The sequence below is a fragment of the Melitaea cinxia genome, chromosome 3 (genome assembly GCF_905220565.1).
Source record: "Melitaea cinxia chromosome 3, ilMelCinx1.1, whole genome shotgun sequence".
NCBI classification, from domain to species: domain Eukaryota; kingdom Metazoa; phylum Arthropoda; class Insecta; order Lepidoptera; family Nymphalidae; genus Melitaea; species Melitaea cinxia.
Genome location: NC_059396.1, coordinates 16750015 through 16775163, shown reverse-complemented (window position 1 = coordinate 16775163; position 25149 = coordinate 16750015). Strand labels below are relative to the sequence as shown.

At 33.4% G+C, this 25149-nt stretch overlaps 6 protein-coding genes across 7 annotated transcripts; 1 reads left to right on the top strand and 5 right to left on the bottom strand.

Moving 5' to 3' along the window:
- Window positions 1-2674: 2674 nt before the first annotated feature.
- Window positions 2675-5805, bottom strand: LOC123669627 (larval/pupal rigid cuticle protein 66-like). 2 transcript variants are annotated; one of them, XM_045603227.1, is made up of 3 exons: window positions 5757-5805; window positions 5269-5652; window positions 2675-2862 (listed from the first exon to the last, which is right to left on the bottom strand). In XM_045603227.1, exons 1-3 carry the CDS (start codon window positions 5766-5768, stop codon window positions 2788-2790), a joined length of 471 nt encoding a protein of 156 aa, XP_045459183.1. In that variant the 5' UTR covers window positions 5769-5805; the 3' UTR covers window positions 2675-2787. The 2 variants fall into 2 exon arrangements, with proteins under 2 accessions (XP_045459183.1, XP_045459182.1); XM_045603226.1 differs by lacking the exon at window positions 2675-2862 and having other exon boundaries at window positions 5078-5652.
- Window positions 5806-9672: 3867 nt separating this feature from the next.
- Window positions 9673-10472, bottom strand: LOC123669625 (larval/pupal rigid cuticle protein 66-like). Its single transcript, XM_045603224.1, has 2 exons — window positions 10424-10472; window positions 9673-10311 (listed from the first exon to the last, which is right to left on the bottom strand). The coding sequence occupies exons 1-2, from the start codon at window positions 10433-10435 to the stop codon at window positions 9805-9807; spliced, it is 519 nt and encodes a 172-aa protein (XP_045459180.1). The 5' UTR covers window positions 10436-10472; the 3' UTR covers window positions 9673-9804.
- A 1203-nt stretch (window positions 10473-11675) lies between these two features.
- On the top strand, window positions 11676-12855 carry LOC123669626 (larval/pupal rigid cuticle protein 66-like). The gene is made up of 2 exons (XM_045603225.1): window positions 11676-11746; window positions 12276-12855. Exons 1-2 carry the CDS (start codon window positions 11735-11737, stop codon window positions 12777-12779), a joined length of 516 nt encoding a protein of 171 aa, XP_045459181.1. The 5' UTR covers window positions 11676-11734; the 3' UTR covers window positions 12780-12855.
- A 4770-nt stretch (window positions 12856-17625) lies between these two features.
- LOC123669620 (larval/pupal rigid cuticle protein 66-like) lies at window positions 17626-18594 on the bottom strand. The gene is made up of 2 exons (XM_045603216.1): window positions 18489-18594; window positions 17626-18350 (listed from the first exon to the last, which is right to left on the bottom strand). The coding sequence occupies exons 1-2, from the start codon at window positions 18498-18500 to the stop codon at window positions 17736-17738; spliced, it is 627 nt and encodes a 208-aa protein (XP_045459172.1). The 5' UTR covers window positions 18501-18594; the 3' UTR covers window positions 17626-17735.
- Window positions 18595-18930: 336 nt separating this feature from the next.
- LOC123669629 (larval/pupal rigid cuticle protein 66-like) lies at window positions 18931-19807 on the bottom strand. The gene is made up of 2 exons (XM_045603228.1): window positions 19596-19807; window positions 18931-19382 (listed from the first exon to the last, which is right to left on the bottom strand). Exons 1-2 carry the CDS (start codon window positions 19605-19607, stop codon window positions 19050-19052), a joined length of 345 nt encoding a protein of 114 aa, XP_045459184.1. The 5' UTR covers window positions 19608-19807; the 3' UTR covers window positions 18931-19049.
- Window positions 19808-20300: 493 nt separating this feature from the next.
- On the bottom strand, window positions 20301-21298 carry LOC123669240 (pupal cuticle protein Edg-84A-like). Its single transcript, XM_045602862.1, has one exon. The coding sequence runs from the start codon at window positions 21296-21298 to the stop codon at window positions 20807-20809; it is 492 nt and encodes a 163-aa protein (XP_045458818.1). The 3' UTR covers window positions 20301-20806.
- Window positions 21299-25149: the final 3851 nt, after the last annotated feature.

Genomic DNA, 25149 nt, shown 5'->3' with positions numbered 1-25149 from the left:
ATGTATAAATAAATAATTAATAAATAATTCACCTAGACTCAGGCGGGAATGGAGCTCACAACCACCGGAGCAGAAAGCAGAATTACGGCAAACGGCTAGTTAAGGGAACGGGCTAGTCATAGGAAGGAAACAGAAAAAGTTAGTTTGGTCGAGGATATAGGAAATTAGTTTTATGCAACTTTTATTCCAACTTTAAGTCCATACGCTCTAAAATTAACAGTTGTTAATTTTTAATGACGACTTATTTTAGCTGTACTTATTGTCCTAGGTATTACTTTGTGTTAGTTATAGTGTTAGATTATACATTACACTAGATGACCGGCATGCAACCGCCACATTTTGATTATGTTCGTAGAAAAATATTTGTATGTATTTATCATGTCTCAGATGCAAGACAAACAGCCTGTATTATTACTATCATAACGTTTCTAACTAATAATAATATGCCTATTTTATTTTCATTAATATGCGATTAATTAAGTTCTTATTTACAACAATAGTTAGGTAATTTTTATCCTTAAAAACAATCTCGTTATAACGTTTTTTATAATAACGATTTTAAAATGTAAGTAATTTTAGTAAAAATATGCATAAAAGTATGAAGCAATTTTTACTTGAAAATAGAGTAATATTTTAAAAACTATGCTATTGTATGATATATTTCGTGGCCGCATCAACTGCCCGGAGCTTGCTGAACGCATTATACTAAACAACCCTTCACGACGCACAAGACACACTGCCTTATTTTATGTCCCGAAGTGCTCCACCAACTATGTATAGAATTCTATACTTACAAGATTACCTAACTCATACAATTTGAAATTTCAAGACGTAGATATTTTCAAAGGTTCAAAAAATATTTTTTTAAATAAAATAAAACAACAGTTCTTTAAAAAAAATAATCAAAACAACAACTAAATATATATAATTTACATATATTTCATAAATATTTACATAATCTTCACTATTATTATTATCAATATTATATTTCCTTCCAATAGAGTAAATTGTTTTTAATTTATACTTCCCATGGGTACTTATAGGTTAAATATAGAAATAAGTTTGTTTTTTTTTTTCTTTTTTTTTTCACCGTGTTAATGGTTTTGTGTTTCCTTTTTTTTTTTTTTTTTTACGTTTGTTAATTTAAATTTTAAACCGATGGATGGTCGTAATTGGCCTTTTTAATTATATTTAATCCTTGTTTGTTTTATAATTTTTTCTGTGCTGTGTACCATCCCTTGTATATAAATAAATAAATAAAAACAACTGACATTATGATTATTACTTTTTTGCTCTTACTTTGATACTACTATTTCTTCTTATGTTTCTCTGAAATTCTATGCAATAGTAGGCAGACTTCTACTCTTTCTGAGAAGTGAAGTTGTTTTGAGAGTAAAATAGTATTTTTTTTTGTTTTAAATTTTTCGTAGTTTTTCCATTTTAGGCAATTTTATATAATTACACCTTTTTTATAACACAACTAGCTGACCCGGCGAACTTCGTATCGCCTAGCAGTCGATTCTTTAATTTGATAATTTTTTTTTTCAGAATTTTTCTCTCCGTAAGAACCATCCTCGTACTTCAAGGAATATTTAAAAAAAAGAATTAGCGAAATCGGTCCAACCGTTCTCGAGTTTTGCGCTTAGCAACACATTCAGCGACTTATTTTTATATTATAGATGAGTTGCTATAGCTATCGTTTATATTATGTTTTATACATAGTTTATAATAGACTAGCCCGTTGGCGCAGTTTGTAGTGACCCTGCTTTCTGCTCCGAGGGTTGTGGGTTCGACCCCGAGTCTGGTTGTAATAAAAATATTTATTTCTATATATATTATTTATAAGTATGTTTATCGAAAAAAAAAATGTAGCTATATACCAGTGGGCTGTTACCTATAACATAAGCATTAAGTTGCTTACTTTAGGAACAGACGACCGTGTGTTCATTGTTTAAAAAAAACTTAGATGGTATAAATTCGTAAATAAAAACAAATTTAGAAAGGGCTTTAAAAGAAGATTTTACTATTTATATCAAATATAAAATCAGTAGTATTTTAATATTCTTTCAAAAGGTAAATAACAAAAAACAAGCTATTCCTTTTGCTTAAAATTGGATGTTAACTTTCAAAAAATGTATCTTGCATTAATATAAACCATTTAAAAGTAATACATACAATGAGTATATATTAAATAAACTTTTTTATTTTTAAATTAAAATAGGTACCTATTTTGTTGGGATGACCCAATTTTATGAACCGTAACGATTTTATTTGTTACTAGCTGTACCCTGCGCGCGTTGCTACGCTTTTTTTTCATTTTTTTTGTCACACCAACTCTGAAACCTTTGTGGGCTCATGCACAACACTATGCTAAAGATCATGACATGATTAAATGTATAGTTTACGATTCTATAAAGGACATACAGACAAACATTCATTTATATATATACAGATATTTTCAAGTACTTTCTTTTTAAAACCAAATATGGATGTAAATATTAATGCTTAAATATTTTTATTATTATTTTATTTTTGTGTGATCACTAATGCCGTAAGCAAAGAACTTGTTATATTATTTACTATATTAATATATAAACGGATTATTAGGTATATTATAGTCCTATATCATATCTAATTTTTAAAAAGTATTAAATAAAATAAAATGTTATGACTAGTTTTTGTACGTTTATTTTCTTTTACATTAAATCACAGGTTTTTTGATAAAATTGGTAACAATATATTATTCTTTACCATTTAGCGTAACCGAGACCGTTGATGCCGTAGCCATTAAGACTTGTAGGCAAGAGGAGCAGAGTAGGCGCCGTATCCGTAAGAGTTGTAGGCCAGAGGAGAGGCGATCGCCTCTCTCTCTATGGTATAAATATAATCCGATAAGAACTAGTGAAAGACTCGTACGTTCGTTGCGCTCACACGGAAACGGAATTTCGTTAATCATATTAATGTTTTAGTAATTATTTTTTATTGAAACGTTCAAATTCGAAAATAATTAATTACCTGTGACTTACATCATTGATAATTTTAAATACGTTTATTTCTATTATTAATGAGTACAAATTGCAAAAAAAAAGTTAAAATATAGGTGATAAATAATTTTTAAGTAAATGTTAAAATTTTATTTATAGACCAGTATTGTTAACCTGCCGCGTCCACAAAAAATATTATTACATTCATAGGTAATTAAATAAAGTTTGCCGTAAGCTGGGATAGAACCTACGACCGCCAGCGCAAGCAGCCAGGGTTGCAACCGCAGCACCAAAGCAACGTCTCAAATAATTTTTGTTTATTTTTTTTGCTTCTAAATAAATATTAAATATATTAATTATACTAATGTTTTACTTTTTTTTACTTGTCAGAATCCAAGTGTATTATCACCAGTTATTATTACTTGATTAAACGGTCTTTACGTAATTATCACCACTTTTACGATGAGATTTCATTCTTTAAGCACGCTTGACTTGGTTGCGTTACGAAAAGTGTGATCGGGCGAGGCGAACGGAAGTTGAGAAGGAGATAATAAGTGAGTGAGAATAGAAAAAGGAAGAGTTACGTTTCGTATACTACTGATGTGGCAACTAAAGAAGATTTACTTCGGTCGTGTGGTTTCACTCGTTTTTAATTAAACGCAGAATTTTAAATATAATGGCATATTGAAATGAATATGATGAGTTTTAACGCATGCTATTTAATTATTAGATATACGTGAGTGACAATTTAATACTGCAACTTAAAGTGACAATTTCGAATACAGATTAAAATAGATGAATTTTTTATCCCGATATTCCCAAGAGATTGGAAATTACACAAGTGGTTCTAACTAATCTTAACTTACTTGATTTTATATTTGATAATTATTTAATTATGTCTATGTGTTTTATTATGTATGATGTGTGGCTTCGGCATTAAAGAATATAGCCACCCCCTCTCTTCCCGTGGGTATCGTAAGAGGCGACTAAGTGATAACACAGTTCCACTACCACCTTGGACCTAAAAAGCCGACCGATGGCGGGATAACCATCCAACTGCTCGCTTTGAAATACATAGGCCGAAGACGGTCAGCAGCGTCTTCGGTGCGACAAAGCCAGCCTTGCGGTCACCAACCCGCCTGCCCAGCGTGGTGACTATGGGCAAAACACACGAGTTCACGCCATTTTTGGTGCTAGCTTGTTGAGGCCTATGTCCAGGAGTGGACTGCAATAGGCTGAAATGATGATGATGATGATGATTTAATTATGTCGCTTAGAACTCGAGCTATAAAAGTTTAATTACGTACAAATGATGTAATTTCATACACCGATCAATCTCCTTTTTCATCTCGTTTTTTTTATAACTCTACGTAAAATCATCTGATGGACTATATAGTATAATGAAACGACTTTTTCGAAGGGCGGACTCCCGTGACTATAGTTATTGTAAAGTATCCGAAACGTCGGGCATTTAAAAAACTTAATAAACAGCTATAAAAATTCGACAAAGTTGTTACATTATAATGACTGAAATTCGCGTAAACACTAGAAAATAATTTTAATAATAAATAATTTTTTTTTGTCACTAAACTTCAGTTTGAATTTGAATGCCTTTAAATGATAAATAATTGTTAATCCTCTTCAGAAACATTTAAAGTAGGAATTTATCATACAAATAAATTTCGAAATGTTTATTTGTTATATTTGAAATTCTATTTTTACAATTTTTGCTACCGAAATTGTTGTCACATTGGGTTCTTAAATCTATTATAGTCGAAATTATTACCCTGGATCATATTCTAAAATTATGACTAAGGCACCTAGGGTAATCAAAATCGTTGATGCCACAAGAAAAAGATATATGTATACTTGATATATATTTATATATTTATACTGTGCAAAAAGATTTTAGACGGAGATGTCTATACGTAGTAAGATAAGAAATAATTACGAGTGAGTTACAGTTGGTAGTATGTATTATCTGTACAAATACAATTAATACAAATACTCTTTATTGTACACTATCAGAGAAAAATATTTACATAGAAAGAAAGAAAAAAAGTAAAGGGTTAAATGAAATAAAATGCTATGACTAGATTTTTAGTTTTTACGTATATTTGCTTTTACATTAAATAACAGATTTTTAATGACTTCGATAACAACATGTTCTTCACCATTTTGCGTAACCGAGACCGTTGATGCCGTAGCCGTAAGACTTGTAGGCAAGAGGAGCAGAGTAGGCGCCGTATCCGTAAGAGTTGTAGGCCAGAGGAGAGGCGATCGCGCTGTAGGCCAAGGGAGCGGCGGCGTACGACTTGTAGGCGAGAGGGGAGGCATAGGCGCCATAGGCTACGGGTGCAACACCAGCGGCGTATGTGGCGATGGGAGCGGCGTAGGATTGAACGATGGGAGCGGCGTGGGCGATGATGGCGGGGTCTTTGCGGACGATGGCGTTGAAACCAGAGTGGGCGTCAGCGGCGTAGTCGACGACGCGGCGGGTGCCGTCAGACTCCAAGAGCGAGTACTGGCCGACCACGTTGTCGCCGACGCGGGTCTCGTGCTGGCTCTTCACATCGCCGGTGTGGGGGTCAGCTACTCCGTAGGAGAAGCTGTTGTAGTTACCAGCACTGCACTGGGCCACTGCTACTAGCAGAGCGAAGATTGCGACCTGAAATTTTACATCAATGCCATCATTGTAATTAATCTAAGCTTTTTAATAAATTTCAATTCGAGATTTATATTATTTTTATCAATATTTAAAGCATCAGTTACCTTGGAGAACATATTGTACTGTTTGACTGCTGTCTGTGAAACAACTGATGATTGTAGAAGTATTGCAGTGTTTATATAGTGCCTAAAAGGTTATGTTATAAATATAATCTGATAAGAACTTGTGAAAGACTCGCATGACGCTTACACGGAAACAGCATTTTTGTTAATTATGTTTGTATATTCTGTTTTGAACTTTTCGGTATTTTTTTTTGTATTTATATTCTTTTTTAAAAAATATAGACAGTTTGTGGTGTCTTTTAACATACTCGTAACTCGTACATAATATTGAAGCAGTCTCTAACTATTAGATTGAACATTGTGGAAAAAAAATCAATCAATTAAAACATTATACAAGTAAATTTTACGTTATGATTAGAAAAGATGACAATATTTATGTCTATACAAATAATTTTGTATCATTACATAGTAGTGTCAACAGACTTTGATGCGGTTTTCTTTAGTAAATAGACTAATTCCAGTGGAAGGTTTATATGTATAATACATGCATAGTATAGTAGAGAAACCCTGATAGTTTTTGCAACCGTGCGAAGCCGGGGCGGGTCGCTAACTCGCTGGTATAAACCACAAGCATGTAATAGAGAGGCGGCTTTATTGAGACACAAAATGTAAAAAATATATATTATTGTGAGAAAAAAAAATGTTCACGATTCACGTAGGTTCTTGACTCTTGAAATTTAGTTAAAAAATACCATTCATAAATAAATTTACTTTTAAGACTAAAATATAATATATTTTTATATAATCCAAATAAAAAATATGTTGTTTAAAAAAGTATTTTTTTTTAATTATAGATGATTAGCCTTTCGATGTGCTTTCTTTACTGCTTTTTTACTTAGATACACAAAATGTCATACTGATGAGTAAAGAAATTTCTGTAAGTGCATTATTTTTCCTAATAAGGTTAATAGTATTTAGTTTAATCAAAATTATATTTTACAAAATTTTTAAATATTCATAGAAATAAAATGTGGTTGAGCTGCATATTAAATTTATATTTATAACCTCATTGCTGTGTAGTTACGGCAGTAAAGATATATTAGCCACCCCTTCTCTTCCCGTGCGTGTCGCTTACGACTAGAGGCGACTAAGGGATAACACAGTTCCACTACTATCTTGGAACTGTTAAAGCCGACCGGTGGCGTGATAACCATGAAACTTCTGGCTTCCAAATACACAGGTCGAAGACGAGCAGCAGCGTCTTCGGTGCGACAAGTCAGCCTTGCGGTCATAAACCCGCCTGCCTAGCGTGGTGACTATGGGCAAAACACATGAGTTCACGCCATTTTTGACGCAAACTTGTGGAGGCCTATTTCCAGCAGTGGACTGCGATAAGTTGAAGTGATGATGATGATGAAGTGATTATAAATAAATAAATAAATAAATAAATATCTTATAACATACAGACAGGGTCGTTTATTCTTATGATACGCAACTTAATGCTTGTGTTACAGGTAACAGCCGACTGGTATAGCTAATTTTTTTTAAATATACATAGAAATAATACGTATATAAATATATAGATACAAATATTACACCCAGACTCAGGCGGGAATCGAACCCGCAACCCGCGGAACAGAAAGCAGAGCCACTTATAAACTGCGCCAACAGGCTAGTCAAAAAGTAATAACATAAAATTTAATAAATACTTGTCTAAAGATGTATAATTATTTTATGAGGTCCTCCCGGTATCGCCAGATGTTGCGATTTTTTATTACACTTCTTTAAATGTTAGTGTTTGCATGTTGGAAAGTGATTTTGATTCTCTGAACATTCCACTCTCTGAGAACGAACCGGCCTTCTTGTTTACAGTGAAGGCTATCATTTACTGACTTAAATCTAATTGAAAATTTTTGGCATTGCTATTCCGAGGTTCAAGTGCTTTGATTGTTAACGACACAAAAATATATTTTAAATTGAGTATGGAATGATTGCGCTATCTATTGGATTTTATTTTTCAAATGGACTTCAGTATCAGTATGTCCACATAAAATGTTACTTTTAAAAACACTTACATTTTTTGAAGGACATAATAATACATATATCAGAAAGAATTATTATATTCGTAATCTATTAGATCTTTTGTTACTATGATTATTTATTTCAGTAATCCCAATAAGAGCAGGAACTTCGAAGGTTACTATATAACTTTCTTCTTTTTTAAAGTTTCGTCTAGGAAATTATGGTTCGACATCCTACACGAACTTTTTCCAAAAAAGGAGAATTTATTTTTATTTCTGAACATCTGTATCCATAAGAGTTGTAGGCCATAGGAGAGGTGATATTGTTGTTGGTCAGGGCAGTGGTGGCGTATGACTTGTAGCCTAACCCGGTTTTTGAAGCTTAGATTTTGCCATATGTGTTTGAGTGTAATAATATGAACTAGTGCTGCATTTTTAAAATTATGGTTATTTAAATTCTTTAGATGTTTTAACCAGTACAAACCCATTTTCCAGTTTTATATTGTCTCTGGAATCAGAGTAGTTAATTTTCAATTTTCTTTTCACAAATCTCCATTTTTCATTTGGTCATAAATCTCCGACATTATAAACTAAAACGAGAATTTTCAAGATTTATTTTAGAGAATTTTAAGAGAGAAAAATATTAAAAAAAAAATACTTAAGTAAATTATAAGTTGGATCTAAGTGAACAACGAACATAAAACTTCTGATAAAAATGCAATATCTGTTTCAAATTATGTGCCTACTTCTTAAGTGCTCGCAAAAAATGTTTTTTACATCTAAAATTGACCTCGTACCTTCGTCGCATTGACGTATTTAACGTATTATTATATTTATCGTGAAATTGACGTATTTTGGTTATTTAGTACATTAAATTGAAGTATTATTTAAATAAGGTGCAGTTTTAGTTAATAAATATTTCGGTAAACAAGATTTTAATAGATCCGTTAAACAGCTTTGCTGCATTAATGGGCAAATCTACATCACCAACTTGTTTAGAATGCGATAAAATAGAAGATGTGCTGCACAGATGGCTGAATGCGTCCGGAACGAAGCAGAAAGGGCAGAATTTCTTGTAAGAATTAATGTAAATACTTTTGATACTGGCATATGGAATAGTATTCTTGCCTTTCCAACGTCTGGAGAGGCAAGGATGCTATACAGATTAGTATTAATAGGATTAAGACGTCGATATTTGTAGATTACTTTAGAAATTAATTGTATAGTAGCTCACATAGGGGTGACATGATCACTTCGTGATCAAACTCCTTAAAAAAATAAAGATTAAAAAAAAAAAGATTTTAATAGATAAAAAAGTCAAAAATTGTTAAAAAATACATGGATACTATTTTCTAATGATGATTTAAAAGGTTCTTCCATTTTAATATGAAGAACTCATAATTCCATCATATATTGCTGCGTTCTAGCACTCACAGCCAGCTTAAATGTTTGTCTGGCCCGGGATTGGAACTGTCAAAACTATTTGGCTACCGAGGAAATATCTCCTAATAGCTCGAGAAACATATGAAACGTAGCTATTATATTATGACGTAAGATAAGTTACAAAAGTTAAGGTCTGGTTATAGGTTTTCACTATGCAGTGTCTGGCAATTTTTGACGTGGTTTCTAATATTACTTTAAACAAAATATATAAAAAAATATACGTTTAATGAAACAACGAAAGTGGAATTTTGTATACCTTTGCTACCGGGTATCTGCCAAAGCCACTATAAGTCATACTTCCTTATTGGCTATTGCTTGTACCTATGTAAAATTTTTAGCTGTTACAAAATGACGAAAGTCTAGCCCTCAAGGACCGTTAGGATTTAATGCTGAATTTTATTATAATAGGTTATAACATATTTTCTTTTTTTTTTACTATAAAACTATAAAACAATTTTGAAAGGGTACTAAAAGTTAAAATAAAATTAGGTAACTATTGATTCTCAGACACTTTATTCATTGTAATTTAAATAATATTTACATCAGTTACTACACTATCTCGTTTCGTTAGGATAACTTTTAATTTAAACTATTGCCATTGACTGTTTGCTAAAGTCGTCGATGATTTACCATTTAAGACCTGCGGCGTAACCGAGTCCGTTGATGCCATAGCCGTAAGACTTGTAGGCAAGAGGAGCAGAGTAGGCGCCGTATCCGTAAGAGTTGTAGGCTAGAGGAGAGGCGATCGCGCTGTAGGCCAAGGGAGCGGCGGCGTACGACTTGTAGGCGAGAGGGGAGGCATAGGCGCCATAGGCTACGGGTGCAACACCAGCGGCGTATGTGGCGATGGGAGCGGCGTAGGATTGAACGATGGGAGCGGCGTGGGCGATGATGGCGGGGTCTTTGCGGACGACGGCGTTGAAACCGGAGTGAGCGTCAGCGGCGTAGTCGACGACGCGGCGGGTGCCGTCAGACTCCAAGAGCGAGTACTGGCCGACCACGTTATCGCCGACGCGGGTCTCGTGCTGGCCCTTCACATCACCGGTGTAAGGGTCAGATACTCCGTAGGAGAAGCTGTTGTAGTTACCAGCACTGCACTGAGCCACTGCTACCAGCAGAGCGAAGATTGCGACCTGAAATTTTATCAAAATTACATGATATGAAACTTAAGTCTTTATCAGTCTAATAAAATTAGCGTCAATGTATTGAAACCAATATTTTATTTATCTTTAAAGATTCGGTTACCTTGGAGAGCATATTGTATTGTTAATTTGCTGTCTATGAAACAACTGACGACTGTTGAAAAATAACAGCCTTTATATAGTGCTTAAGTTTTTAAGATTTAAATTGAATCTGATAATAACTTCATAAAGACACGCGTATTGATTTGCTCTCACTAGGAAATGGCATTTTCGTTAATTATATTTGTATCGTATGTTTTAGCATTTAATATCGTCGCTTTTTTTAATATGAGAATATTAAAGCTATTGTAGTGTATGAGCTCATTATAGCGTATTATATTATATTACCGTATATACATACACACTACACTATCTTTGCAGGTGTTAAAATTATTTTTTTAAGTTCACGTCTTTGGATAAAACGATTATTGTTAATCGATGGAAATTTATGGACCGTTATCGTAAATTATTTAATATAATTACGTTTCAGAAATGTAAAGGCATTTACTTAATAAGGTATGAACATACGTGTAAGCTTTGCAATTTTGTTGTGTAATGAGAGACACGCGAACTGTTTAGTAACAACTAACAAGGCAATGTGCGATCACAAAAAAAGCCTTATATCGATCGTACAATACATCCGATTATGTGATAATATTTTTTATATATTACTAGCTATTTTAGAAGGAAAGTTAACATAATAACAAACAATCAAATAATGAGACTGTAACTTTTTCATATAATAAAATTTTGACGACGCGTTGGCACAGCGGTCACAAGCTGTTTGTTGCTCTTGCAATCGAGAGATCGATCGCTCATGACAAATATTTGTATTGGGCATATAGATGTTCGTCGTAATCTTGGGTATTGTGTATATTTCTGGACCCCCACACAGCAGAAAATCCTACTGGTGCTATCACTATAATTTTTTTGTGTGTTTTTTGTTTCTTTTGTACATGTCTTGTCCTAACAAAGAACACAGAAAATAATTATCAAAATTGGTACATTCCTTTGGAAGTTCGGAGGTCATATAAATTTTTGAGACTATTATTTATTTTTATAGATTAAATACTTAATTATTTCGAAGTATCGAATCAACACTTTAATCATATTAAATGGAATAAGGTATAAGATTAAATATAAAGAACGAAGTAAAACATAGATCCGAATACAATTGACCTTGTGTTTAATTAAATGGATATGAATATTAATGCGTATTTACGTACACGCCTTTCATATTTGCTTTATTATATTTTCACGTTGTATGTATCATTTCCTGTTTCGTTTCCAAACTTATGACTTGGGCCATTATAAATAGTAAACTCTACTGGGGTTGAATCAGTTGCACTCATTAGTCGAGTTAAACACACGTAAAATGGCTTCTAAGGTAATTTAATTATTATTATTATATACTTTATTGCACTAAAAATAATGTACAGAAAAATTATACAAAAAGTTGATGGCAAAGGTGGACTTATCTCTAGAAGAGATCTCTTCCAGTCAACCAATGTTCATGAGAGAGAGTGTCATATAGCGGGGAACACAGTGCAAGAATTAATAACGTAATAGCTAAATAACTGTAATATATTACATACTTACAGGTATAAATACATACACTTACATAGATACATATAGATATAATACATATACATATACACATATATCATGCATATACATATACACACACACTACTTACATATATATATATATATATATATATATACATACATACATACATACGTACACACACAAAAATACAAATATATGATATAATATTATAGGTAATTATATACTTACATATTCATTAAGTAGATGATTGTAAATTGAGTATTGATTATTGTATTAATATACAAAGAATTTCTAATATAACTAATGTGAGACAGATATTGATATAAAATACATATATATATTTTCAGTTCGTCGTTCTTGCTCTGTTGGTGGCGGCTGCTCAAGGCAGTGCTCTCCACGGTAACTACAACAGCTTCTCCTACGGAGTAGCTGACCCCCACACCGGCGATGTGAAGAGCCAGCACGAGACCCGCGTCGGCGACAACGTGGTCGGCCAGTACTCGCTCTTGGAGTCTGACGGCACCCGCCGCGTCGTCGACTACGCCGCTGACGATCACTCCGGTTTCAACGCCATCGTCCGCAAAGACCCCGCCATCATCGCCCACGCCGCTCCCATCGTTCAATCCTACGCCGCTCCCATCGCCACATACGCCGCTGGCGTTGCTCCCGTAGCCTATGGCGCCTATGCCTCCCCTCTCGCCTACAAGTCGTACGCCGCCGCTCCATTGGCCTACAGCGCGATCGCCTCTCCTCTGGCCTACAACTCTTACGGATACGGCGCCTACTCTGCTCCTCTTGCCTACAAGTCTTACGGCTATGGCATCAACGGTCTCGGTTACGCTAAATGGTAAAGAATACGTCGTTGTTACCAAAGTTATCAAATATGCTGTGATTTAATGTAAAAGCAAATAAAACTAAAATAAACTAGCCACAATTTTTTTATTTGATCTCTTCTTGTTGATAATTTCTAATATACCCACTATCTAAATTCGTAAATATATAAGCAGATGTTAATTATTGTGTTTGCTAGCAAACTAAAAACCAACTTCAATTACATAAGTAATTACGCTTCAGCCTGTAATATCCCACTACTGGGCATAGGCCTCTTTCCCCATGTAGGAGAAGGATTAGAGCTTAATCCACCACGCTGCTCCAATGCGGGTTGGCGGATATATTCCCTACTATGAGTAACGATCGCTATCAGGTGTACATGATAATAACCGGGACCGACGGCTTAACGTGCTCTCCGAGGCACGGTGGGGAGACCCCACAAGGACTGCACAAACACCCAGACCACGGCAAACACCTGTATGGCCAATACAGATGTTTGTCATGTGCGGGGATCGAACCCGCAACCGCCAGCGCAACAGGTACAATCCATGGCTGTAACCGTTGCGCCAAATCGGTGCCTACGTCGGTACATAAGTAATACAACGTATATATTTTGTACTAAAATATTTACTTATTTATATAAGTTTTTTTAAATATATTTATGTAAGTCTATCACATCGTAGTTTATATCTACGTATGTCTGATAAGGCCTCGTATTTTTTAGTTTAAGCACGTAAACAATTTGTTTAACGTTATTTATTATTGATTTTTCCTCCCTAATATGTGCACACTTCTAACCGTTGCTTCTGTATCGTGTCCAGTACCCAAAGGTAATCTGGAAAAAATCGCTATGTAGCGATAAGATCGCCTTTGTATATCTTGTATTGTATCTTTCTTTATATGTGTCTTTATTTCTGTGTACATTAAGAATAAATAAATAAATAAACGTAAGTACACGAAACAAAATTAACAAACACACTAGTCACCACTTCGATTTCTCTGAAATGCCATCATTAGATCCTGGTTTTCTTATCACGGTACCATCCTTGGGATATCACCTTTCAAACAAAAAAAGAATTATTAAAATCGGTTAATAAAGGACGAAGTTTTTCGCGAACACAAATATTTTCTTTATATACGGTCGAATTGAGAAACCTCCTTTCATTTGAAGTCGGTTTAAAAATTATTATCAGATATACTAAATGTATATTTATTTATTAAATTAAGAAAAATAAATTAATTAAAATATTAGACTTACTTTAAAAATTTACTTTTAAAAGCACATTAGTACAGATATTTTTAATCATAATTAATGCTAATCTACTAATTATAAATTTTTCTGTTTTACTTAATACAATTTTTTTTATTGCTTGCTAATTTACGTTAATGCTACATCAGGAGGTCACTGATATAAATTACAAAAGATTCTAACATTTTAGTGTACAGTATTGTATCATACTATGACAATCTGTTATTTGACTACTGTTTGTACGAACTGTTTGTAAATGTGACCACATGATAAACATCGGCTTTCGATTAAATTAAAAATCATCAAAATCGGTACACCCAATAAAAAGTTATGCGGATTTTCGAGGGTTTCCCTCGATTCCCGGGCTTGTTTGTTGGTGGAGTTGTTTTCTATTATACGCGGAACAAATCACGGCTACTTCAACCTGGAGTACATAGATAACGGTCCGAAATTAGCTTACAAAACCATTTATACTTCCAACCAAAAAAAAAATTATATCTATGCGTATATTATATTGTCTGTTATTATATAAACACCTACAGATTTTAGTAACTGTATTTTTTTTAAAACATATAGAATTTTTTCTTGTTTCGGAAATGATATTACCATAATTATGTGCACCATTTCGTCACTACGGGACCACTAAGCTTTTGGTACCTAATTATAAACTTAGCTGAGTCAGACGTCCTACGGATTGCTGGACCGGACGACCTATGTAAGGTTGCTGGCGGCTGAATGAAGATTGCGGGGAACTGGGACGTTTAGTGTGAACTTGGGATGGCCTATGTCCAGCAGTGGATTGTGATAGACTAAAGCGCGAAGTGCTATGACAGTATGACTCATAGTGTGAAATAGTATATAAATGTGGATGATTTCGTATGGTATGACCGGTTCGTAGTAGATAGAACGTTGTTTAAGAACGTTGCATTTGACGAAAGTTTGAGCGATCATAGCAACAAGCTATGCTACTGTACCGCGGCAAAAGAAACTAATTGTGAGTTCATTGCATCTATCATGACATAAAGGATTTGATATCCACACGTTTGTCGCTGTCTGGGCCTTTGTGCTTATGTTGTGTATGTTTCCAGAAAGCCGACGCAAGATTTTTATCATTGCACCTGAGCGGTGGCGTAACATACATAACTTATTAAACGAATTTCACGACAAGCAGCAGAAACGAAGTACAATATATGACGTACGTTTGTTAACGATTAGCGTTTCTTAATTGAATTTGAACAGCAACGGCTTCACGCGTCAGAGAGAATCTGGTCTAGATGTTGTTGTTTTTCATTTTATCACCTTTCGGGACAGGCAAAGATCTAAGACCATACAGCCTATTCAGACGTGTTTATTTTCAAGTTTTCGGTATAATTTTTTATATGAAGGCAAAGCCTAATCAGTCGTATTTGTTTAAAATATAAATACTTATATATATATTTCTATTAGGTAATTTCTGAGGATATATGTATCTGAACGTATCTTTCTCTTCTTTTTTTATATTTAATATTTTTAAAATATTATGTCAAATCCGGTGGTCTAATTCAGGACTAATTTTACATTAAAATTTTCAGTCTTTAATATTTTTATATTTATTGTCGTCAAATCTCTTGTACAGTATTCGTTATGAATTTGTACAAATATTTATAATTCAAAGGATTCTTCAATAAATTCTTTAAAGAGCGCGGTACGTCTTCAATCTTCTTATATACATTACTTAAGTCATAAAATAACACAAGGCGCTGAATGCCAAAAGATGAAAAAGAAAAGAAAATGTGATCCAGTGTTTGCGGTTTATTGGCGTTGCAAAAATTACATGACGGCGAGTATCTTATTATATTCATTCTATGTAAATGTGAATTAAGTCGGCAATGTCCAAATTGTAAGCGGCAAATAACTGTATAATATTTCCGATTACTATTAATCTTCTCTTTACAAGAATCTGGTCGAAGAGTTTTCGACCACCGGCGGGTGTCACAGATCTATGCATCGCTCCACAGATAAAAATACGTCATACATGACAGTGATCTTCAACTGCTATAATCGTATGTACGTACTTGCATAAACATCGTTACTTTTAGTTGATCAATTCGATTATTTTGGTAACAGAACAATGTGTTACATTTATTTATATAAAATGTATATTTTTTGGAATTCATACAAATGTGTAAAATGCATTGAATGTTTAATTTTGCTCCTAATTAATGTATGACTCATTAATTCGCTGTATTGTATTTAATTTTTTTTAATGAGGTATGTAATAAATTATTACTTGAAGTTCTAACAATATAAAAATAGGTTGTTATTTTTGGTTATTAGTGCATATAATTTTAAATAACGAAAACTTAGATATAAGTAGATGATAACATTTATAATTATTTTCGAAAGTTATTTTGAAACTAGATATAAATACTGATGAATGAAATAATTATTGTTCTGTTCAAAAACTAATCCTGATACGTTTCGTTTGTAAGTAAAATAATATTATATATATATATATATATTATTTATAATTATCGAATAATTGTAAGTAATATCTAATTGTCGAAAGTATAAATATTCGGTAATTAAATCAAATTTATTCTAAGAAATGGTGATGATTTTTTTTTGTAAAGAAGAATATTTAGCTAACTGTTACTACTTTTCAAGACAAAAATTGTCTATATATATATATATATATATAAATGTTTGTCTGTATGTCCTTTATAGAATCGTAAGCTTTGGTCATGTCATCATGTTCAGCAAAGTGTTGTGCATGAGCCTACAAAGGTTTCTGAGTTGGTACGACCAAAAAATAAATAAAAAAAGCGTAGCAACGCGCGCAGGGTACAGCTAGTAAACAATAAAATACATGAACTGTGTAGACAGTATATGAACACATACGTTTGACAATTTTTCACCTTATCTAAAGTGTGTAATTATGAAAAATTATAATCGCAGTGACCTAAGCAGACTCTAAGCCTCGACTTATCTAGTAGAGAGCTTTCAAATACAACATGGTCATAACTCTTAACGTCGAGTAAAACCAGTTTGGTCGTTTTATAATATATAAAACTCATAACAAATGTGTTATTTTTTTCTCATGGTTTAAAGCAATACGCAGACGCAAAAAATCTTTAATAAGTGTTTACGCGGAAGCAATCGAGAGCATGATATAATGATCTTTTGTTATTTATATTATTGTTTCCTTTATATCTATTTCCTTCAGTAAATGCTTGTTTGTTTTCCTTAAATGTTAAAATTAGCTTTAGCAAGATTAAGTTTTTAGAGTAGGCGTTTGAAGTCAATAGCCTTCTCGATGATTTCATAGAACTGTCTTATTACCTATTTTGTGCAGAAAGGTATTTTACTAAGCTTCAAGGTTACGGGTGAAGTGGAAGTCAAACTCCGACAAACATTTTGTAATTGCATAATATCCTCAATTTATGAGTAAATACTGGCTTTGCTGTAAAGTTAAACATTTGAATTGATCGTAATTATGTTTTTACAACCACAGCAAATGAAAGGCTTTAACTAATTTAAAATTACAATACTTATACACCCATGTATTTATACATTTGGTTTAGACATTTAATTTAAATGACACTAAGGAAATTAAATGTAGTAAGTAAAGAATCAGACACTTGTAAAAAGATTTTATTTGATCACAGCATGTTCACCATTCATCATTCATAACCATCGTCGAAATTAATAATTAGGTAGGTACATAAATAAATTCTTATATCAACGCTTAGTAGTGGCCGAGACCATGGACGCCAAGACCATGGACGCCAAGACCATGGACACCAAGACCATGCACACCGTATGCACCTTGGGCTAAAGGTGCGGCGTATGCGACAGGACCAGCGATACCATGGCCCAGAGGACCAGCAATTGCACCATGAGCCAAGGGAGTGGCGTACGCCGCGTGAGCCAAGGGAGCAGCAACTCCTCCGTGAGCTACTGAGGTAGAGAATGCGGAGTAGGATACGCCAGGGCCAGCAGCGTACGCGATTGGGGCAGCATGGGCTAAAGGGGCAACACCGGCGGCGTATGCGAGAGGCGCAGCGTGAGCCAAGGGGGCGGCAGCGACGACAGCAGGAGCGACATGTCCGATAAGAGCAGGGTCTTTGCGTACGATAGCATTGAATCCAGTGTGAGAGTTAGCGGCGTAGTCAACTGTACGGCGGGTGCCATCAGATTCCAAAAGCGAATACTGGCCGACCACGTTGTCGCCGACACGGGTCTCGTGCTGGCTCTTCACATCACCGGTGTGGGGGTCAGCTACTCCATAGGAGAAGCTGTTGTAGTTACCGTGGATAGCACTGCCTTGAGCAGCCGCCACCAACAGAGCAAGAACAACAAACTGAAAAAAGTGATGTAATGATTTAGTTAGAAACACAAAATAATTTTAAATACGGTGTAAAAATGATAAACGTAAGAATCAAAATATTGTTTTTGTTGTTGTTGGGTTGGAATTGTAATAAATGATTGGTTCAATTACCTTAGATGCCATTTCGATACGTTTGTTTTTGTTACACAGTAAACTGAGAATGATAAGTCCTGGTCACAGCAGAGCTTTTATACAAGTCCTGTACAATCATTCGGCTCTATTAATAGGAAATAAATGACAGGTATGCCTTCTAGGTCACACGAAGTGAATGTTTTTCAGAGTTCAATTTCGTTAGTAAACAATTATCGGCTACGCGGAACTTAGTTGGTCAGTTCGCTTACCGGGCTATGCCGACGGATACAAGTACCTTAACAATTGAACGCATAATGTTGAAAGGAAACTAATCCATATTAACGTCATTGACCGTAACAATGTCCGTTTCTAAACCATTGACCTTCAATAATAACTAGATTTATTAAATTTTTGTACGATGTTAATTGAGGTTGTTATTGCATATTATTTAAGATATTAGAGATAATTTAAAATAAAAGAATTTTTTAATTAGTGGAATGTTTATTATGTACAGTATTTACACGGTAGTTAAAGGCCGACTGAAAAAAGACGTGGTGATGGAAAGTTAGTCTTTACATCTTGGAAAACTTCTTCTCCGAATTAATAGTAACGTGCAAAGGGGTAAGAGTAAGGGTAGCCGAATCTCTGGTAGGCGAAGGGTGCAGCGTATCCATAGGCAGTAGAAATTGGCAGAGAAGCGATCAGAGCGGGGTCCTTCCTGACTACGGCGTTAAAACCTTCAGTACCAGCAGCATAGTCGACGGTGCGGCGAGTTCCATCAGATTCCAGCAGAGAGTACTGTCCAAGTACATTGTCTCCAGCGCGGCTTTCCACTTGGTGCTTGAAGTCACCAGTGTAAGGGTCAGCTACACCGTACGAGAAACCAGAGAAATCAGCGCCGACAGCGGCTATCAGAGCGATGAGGACGACGAACTGAAACAAAAAATTCAGTCAAATTTATCATAAAAACGTCAAATTACGAGTTCGAATCTTTTGCTATTATTTGGTTTATAGAGTCAATGATAGAAAATATTTTTATTTTATTTTCATTCGATTATTTATATTAATTAATAGTTATTGGAAAAAAGGTAATTGGAAAAGGTGATTGAAAAAATGCTATAATTTGATAACAATTTTATAAATTACCTTCGTAAGCATTTTGTATGATAAATGGTGTGATTACGTTGATGAGTCCTGAGAATGTGATGCTGTCGTACTCGTTTCTTAGGCCTTATATATCCACATTTTGATCCAGTTCTACTTTGACTTGTTTATTAAAAAAGAAATTCAGGAAACGTCTAAAAGTCAAGATCATACGGGCGATGCACTCAATGAAATATCTCAGTAAGATGTTCGATTGTATGTTTACGATGCTACAGTTTCTGTCTTACTCGATTACTACTGGTCTGACCTTGGACATAAGCGTACGTTATTTATATCATACCTGCATTGTGTACCTTGCAAGAATTATGGGATACTTACTCAATATAAAAAATGTGATAAAAAAGTAATAATATCATCATAGTTTGCATAGCCTTTAATACAGTCTGTTATTTACTTGATATAAAATATGATGAAGAAATATATATAGCATATGTCAGTTTTAAGACATCATTATGCATTTTTAATGAACTAGAAGTTCTAAAACTTAGTTATTTAAAAATATTGCAAAAACCGCTTGTAATTATTTTCGAAATAATCTCGATGAACAGTTGAATTTAACGAGACAAATATATTTATGATAATATTATTGTTTTAAAGACAAAAGTAATACAATGTTTAATGATTACAATCATTCAATTTAGTATTGTTAACATGACGATAACGGAAAAGTGGGAAAAGAAGCCAAGCTTTCATTGCATACATTTATTTATAAATATTTACTAACAAACAAACTTTAATAAACAGTGGCTATAATAAATACGCGATTGTCGTTCAGTATCGGTTTAACCATAAGTTACAATTCAATTTATTTGCTATTACAACATAACAAGATTTTCCACAATCGAATACGACGAATTATTAACATCTGCGAATATATCTAAACTTCTTGTCTTTTACTTCCACTACATTACAATTGTAATTATAAATACACATTTATGTGTATCAATCACGATTAAAGGGAGATGAGAAAAATCTGATAAGGTGATGATTCGTTCCCTCGCTAGCAGTCAATACTCGGTTCGAGAAACACAATGAAACGTGTTCGACGGTTTATGACAAGACCGTTTTAATTTATCCGCAGCTAATATTCGTTGTACAGAGACCACTTAGAAAATAAATGCAAATTAAATTGAAATTAAAACCTATTTTGGGTCCGCTTATAGCCGAGTTCAATATTTAATCGAGCAAGTTATTTAGAAGTAGTTGACTGGATTGTGACCGTTGTGGAATGTAGGGTGGATGACGGAAGTCCTGATGTTGGTGACGGGAGCGACCGTGACGCTTTGGCTTGGTACGTTTTCAGGCCAGGCCTGAGTGCTGTAAGAAGCGGTGCTTGCTGTGTTGTATTGCCTTTCCTGGGCCTTGTTTGGGGATCGAGTAGTTTCTTCCTGTACATTGTACTGTCTGTTTGATTCCTGGTTAGCTTGGCTGTCTTGGTTGTTAACAGACGCTAAGAAACCAGTATGGTCGTTGGCGCTGTAGTCAACAGTTCTTTTAACTCCGTCAGGTTGGACAAGAGAGTACTGGCCAATGACAATGTCTCCGCGTCTGCTCTCGTGTTGGCTCTTTACATCTCCAGTATGTGCGTCGTTGACCTCATAAGCGAAACTGTAATTGGGTTCCGGGTAGTGTCTGAAGAATAATGGAGCAGGCGCTGGATGCAAGAACATGCACTGAGCCGCCATGATCACAACGCAGAGAAGTACAATCTGGAATTGTAAATGTTATTTTATCTTTACGACGGTACGTGTAAAGTACCAAACAATAATTTAATGAAAACAGAGATCTTTACGATCGAAAAAGCGATCCGATGTTGTATACGATGACAACAATTTAAAGCATGGGTAGCCAATAAATAGGAATTTCCATTGTAAATTTGCAGATAAACGCCTATAATTCTGTAGCAATTTTTTAAAATCCGATAGTTACTGGTGTATAGTAAAAATGGTCTCTACGTCAAATGCATAAGGATTACATTTATCTGTCATGCGCATGATACTGTACACCCATAGTCATGCTATACTGTTGAGAGTGAAAGGGTTGACCTTTGTCGACATAAGTATATTATTTTTACAACAACTTAATATAGATTTATAGGATCAAAATTTACGATTTGATTGGAATATACTTGCCCCTTTTTATGATTCGAAGTAGTAAAATTGTACTTTCATGTTTTTAAACTGCACAGAGGGGACAAAAAGTAACGTGTTATCAAATATGAAACAAGTACACGTCACTGTCATATATCACGGTGAAATATTTTGTTAATATCTAACTTTTCATCTTTTTATTCAAAAAAAAAAAAAACATTTTTACAGACGATATAATACTAGAGAAATGATAAACAAAATTAATAATGTAATAATGGATTATGATATGTTGATATATTGAAACAAATGTAATATTATAGTTCAGTACCTGTTGCATCATTTTGTAGAGTTGGTTGATTGATGCTTGTTGGTTCTAATGCAGATGTCAAGTGTGACTACAGAACGAATATTCCACAATTTATACATGAAGAAATGAAAAATAATACCATATTTTGTAATGAGGATTAGATGTCTGAAGGAAGTAGAGCGACCGTCAGACCTATTCGGAGTCTAGATACAGGTAATCCAATAGGCCAGGTTTAATTATAGTAGCTAAAGTAAAATTGAATCGATTTTTTATGGCTTCTGACGTTACATCGGATTAATTACATTGTGAAGTTCAAGTAATTTGGTTGTCTAATCGAAGGTTACGTATTGATATATCTTAAAGTAAAATTATTGTTTGCTAGCAAATGAAAAAAAAACGACTTCAATTATATCGATAAGTAATACAATGTAAGTAGAAGAAAAAAAAATTAACAAACACACTAGTCATCATTACAATTTTCGAGAGTTTCCCTCGATTTATCTGGGATTTCATCATCAGGTCCTAATTTTCTTATTATGGTACCACCTTTGGGATACCTCCTTTCTAATAAAAAAAGAATTTTCAAAATCGGATCATAAACGACGAAGTTATCCCTGAACATACCTGTTATATGATGTCAATGAAACATACACGGTCTAATTAAATAAACTTCTCCTTTTTTCAAGTCGGTTAAAAAAGGCAGCTTTTGCTGAACAGTAATAATATACCTATATAAATTATAAAATTTCAAAGGACATACAAGCATTAAATAATAATATAATACCGTTTTACCGTTTAACAAGAAACACCTTAAAACAAAATATAAAGAGGTTCGAACATCTTAAAATATAACAACCTCTCAGAGCGTAAAGATTCGTACCGATGATGCAACATCTTATGCAACACTTAATGATGCCACTGAACTTGTTCTTTAAAATAACTTGACCGTAGCAATGAACTTGATTACTGCAAGTATGCCTCCAGCTATCGAAAAAAATCTGACCTCCTAACAGTATCGCTACATTTTATTATTCGTTCACAGCAAAATAATTTGTAAGACATTGTGATAAATGTTACTTTTCTTTGTATTTTATGAAGATGCTCGTTTTTAAGTTGTTTTGAGTACAAGTTTTAAGTGACAGCGTTTGTAGACTTTCGTTGTTGTATAATGTAACTACTCTATTACTAGACAGTTTCATTGATTATTTTATTTATTTACAATATTTTTAACAGATTACTGATATTTATTTATTTTTGACAGACAATTGCAAATGTGAGTAGTTTATGAACTAGTAGATATATTATCTATAGTAGTGTGTACTTCTACATAGATTTTTACATTAGCTTAAAATGCCAACACGACAATGCTTTTTACGTTTAAGTGTGTACATATCCACTTTGTTAACTATATGAATTTGCACGATGAGACCTGAAACCAGCATTGTATTCGTCGAGATACAAAATATTCTGAGACAGAACCATTTATTAAGCATAAAGTAGCGAGTAAGGTTTTTTGAAAAATGTTAATTACTGGACGTCTAGCGGTTTTTTTTTATCTTTATGAGTTTTGATGATGTTGACATTACAATACTTAATGACCCTAATTAACCTTCTTTACTAAACAGATCATTTGTACGAATATTATTTTGTACATTCATTAATTTGGATTAAGATTGTGAGTATTCAATTTATTTCTGTTTTTGAATAATGAATATAATTACGTTCACTTATCATTATATCCTCACGATATATTGTATGAACATTACTACAAAAAATCATTTAACTTGGACCATACAAGATATTTATATGTAAGCATCAGTATAATTAGAATATTTCACATCTGTTTCACGGCATATGATGAATGCGATAATTAAAATTGATACATGTTATTATAGCTTTGTATGCTCAAATTAATTCTGGTTATAGCATCAATTCAAATTATAATAGTGGATGCGATTAAACCAAAAAAAAAAACTGTGTGATAATTTGATTTTTTATAGGTTTAAGTTCTTTCTGATGTCCATTAATTACTTGATTTTCTTATTATTGAAGTATTTATTAGTAAATTCGGAGTAACTGCAGAATTTCTTGCCGATTCTTCTCTGCAGAATTTCCTTTCCGAATAGGTGGTAGCTTTACTTTTACAAAAATAATAAACACCCTAAAATTTTAATTTGTAAAATGACGATTCGAAAATGCTCTTGGGGCCTATTTAAATAAAGTTATTTTTGATTTTGAATTCTAATTCTTAAAGGAAATAAATTTATCTGCTATTATTTAGCAAAATAAAGCAGGGAATTACACATATATAACAAGAAAATTACTTTTTTATTGTTTGTAAACTTTATAATATTAACCAAATCGAAAGTTAGTGGCTTATAAAAATAAAATACAAGTCTAGTAATAAGTCTTTTCTCATATTGTTACCGCAACCGGTCCTGCATCGGTCAGACTAAGTGCATCAGTAAAAGATTGAAAGGCAAACAACCAAAAAGTCAAGGCTATGCTAACTTTTTGTTTTACAGTCAAAGAAATAAGACGTAACGTTATATATTCGATACTATGAAACTGAAGCTTAATAGTTATCTTTTGTGTTTTAAAATTGCGGCATATGAAACATTTTTAGGAATACGCCTGTACAGTTTATAAGAATATATAACTATTTATCTGTAATTGTAGGATTATCTGTGGCTTTTGTAAATTAAATACCTGGTCAAAAATTAATTATTTGAAAATAGAATAGTTTAAATATGAAAAAGGTTCGTTTCATAACTTTCATATAATATTCATCTGTTGTTAAAACATCCGGATTATTCTTGCGGTAGTCTCTCTCACGTATAGGTTTCGAATTCAATAACGAAATATTTTTATAGAAACATAATTTAACGTATTATTTACCCTGCCTCCTTCCTACAATAATAATAAAAACCTTTTTTAAATCATTAATCATTTTTAATAATGTTTAGGACTATTTATAGAATATTCTGATTCTGATTTAAACTTCATCTAACGTGGTGATTTGTTTAACATCAATTTTATCATACGGTCATACACGTACTCGAGATAATTTGTCAATTAGTCCAAATTGGGACATATTTTAAAAACACGCTAAATTTTTAATACTTCAACTTCACAGTAT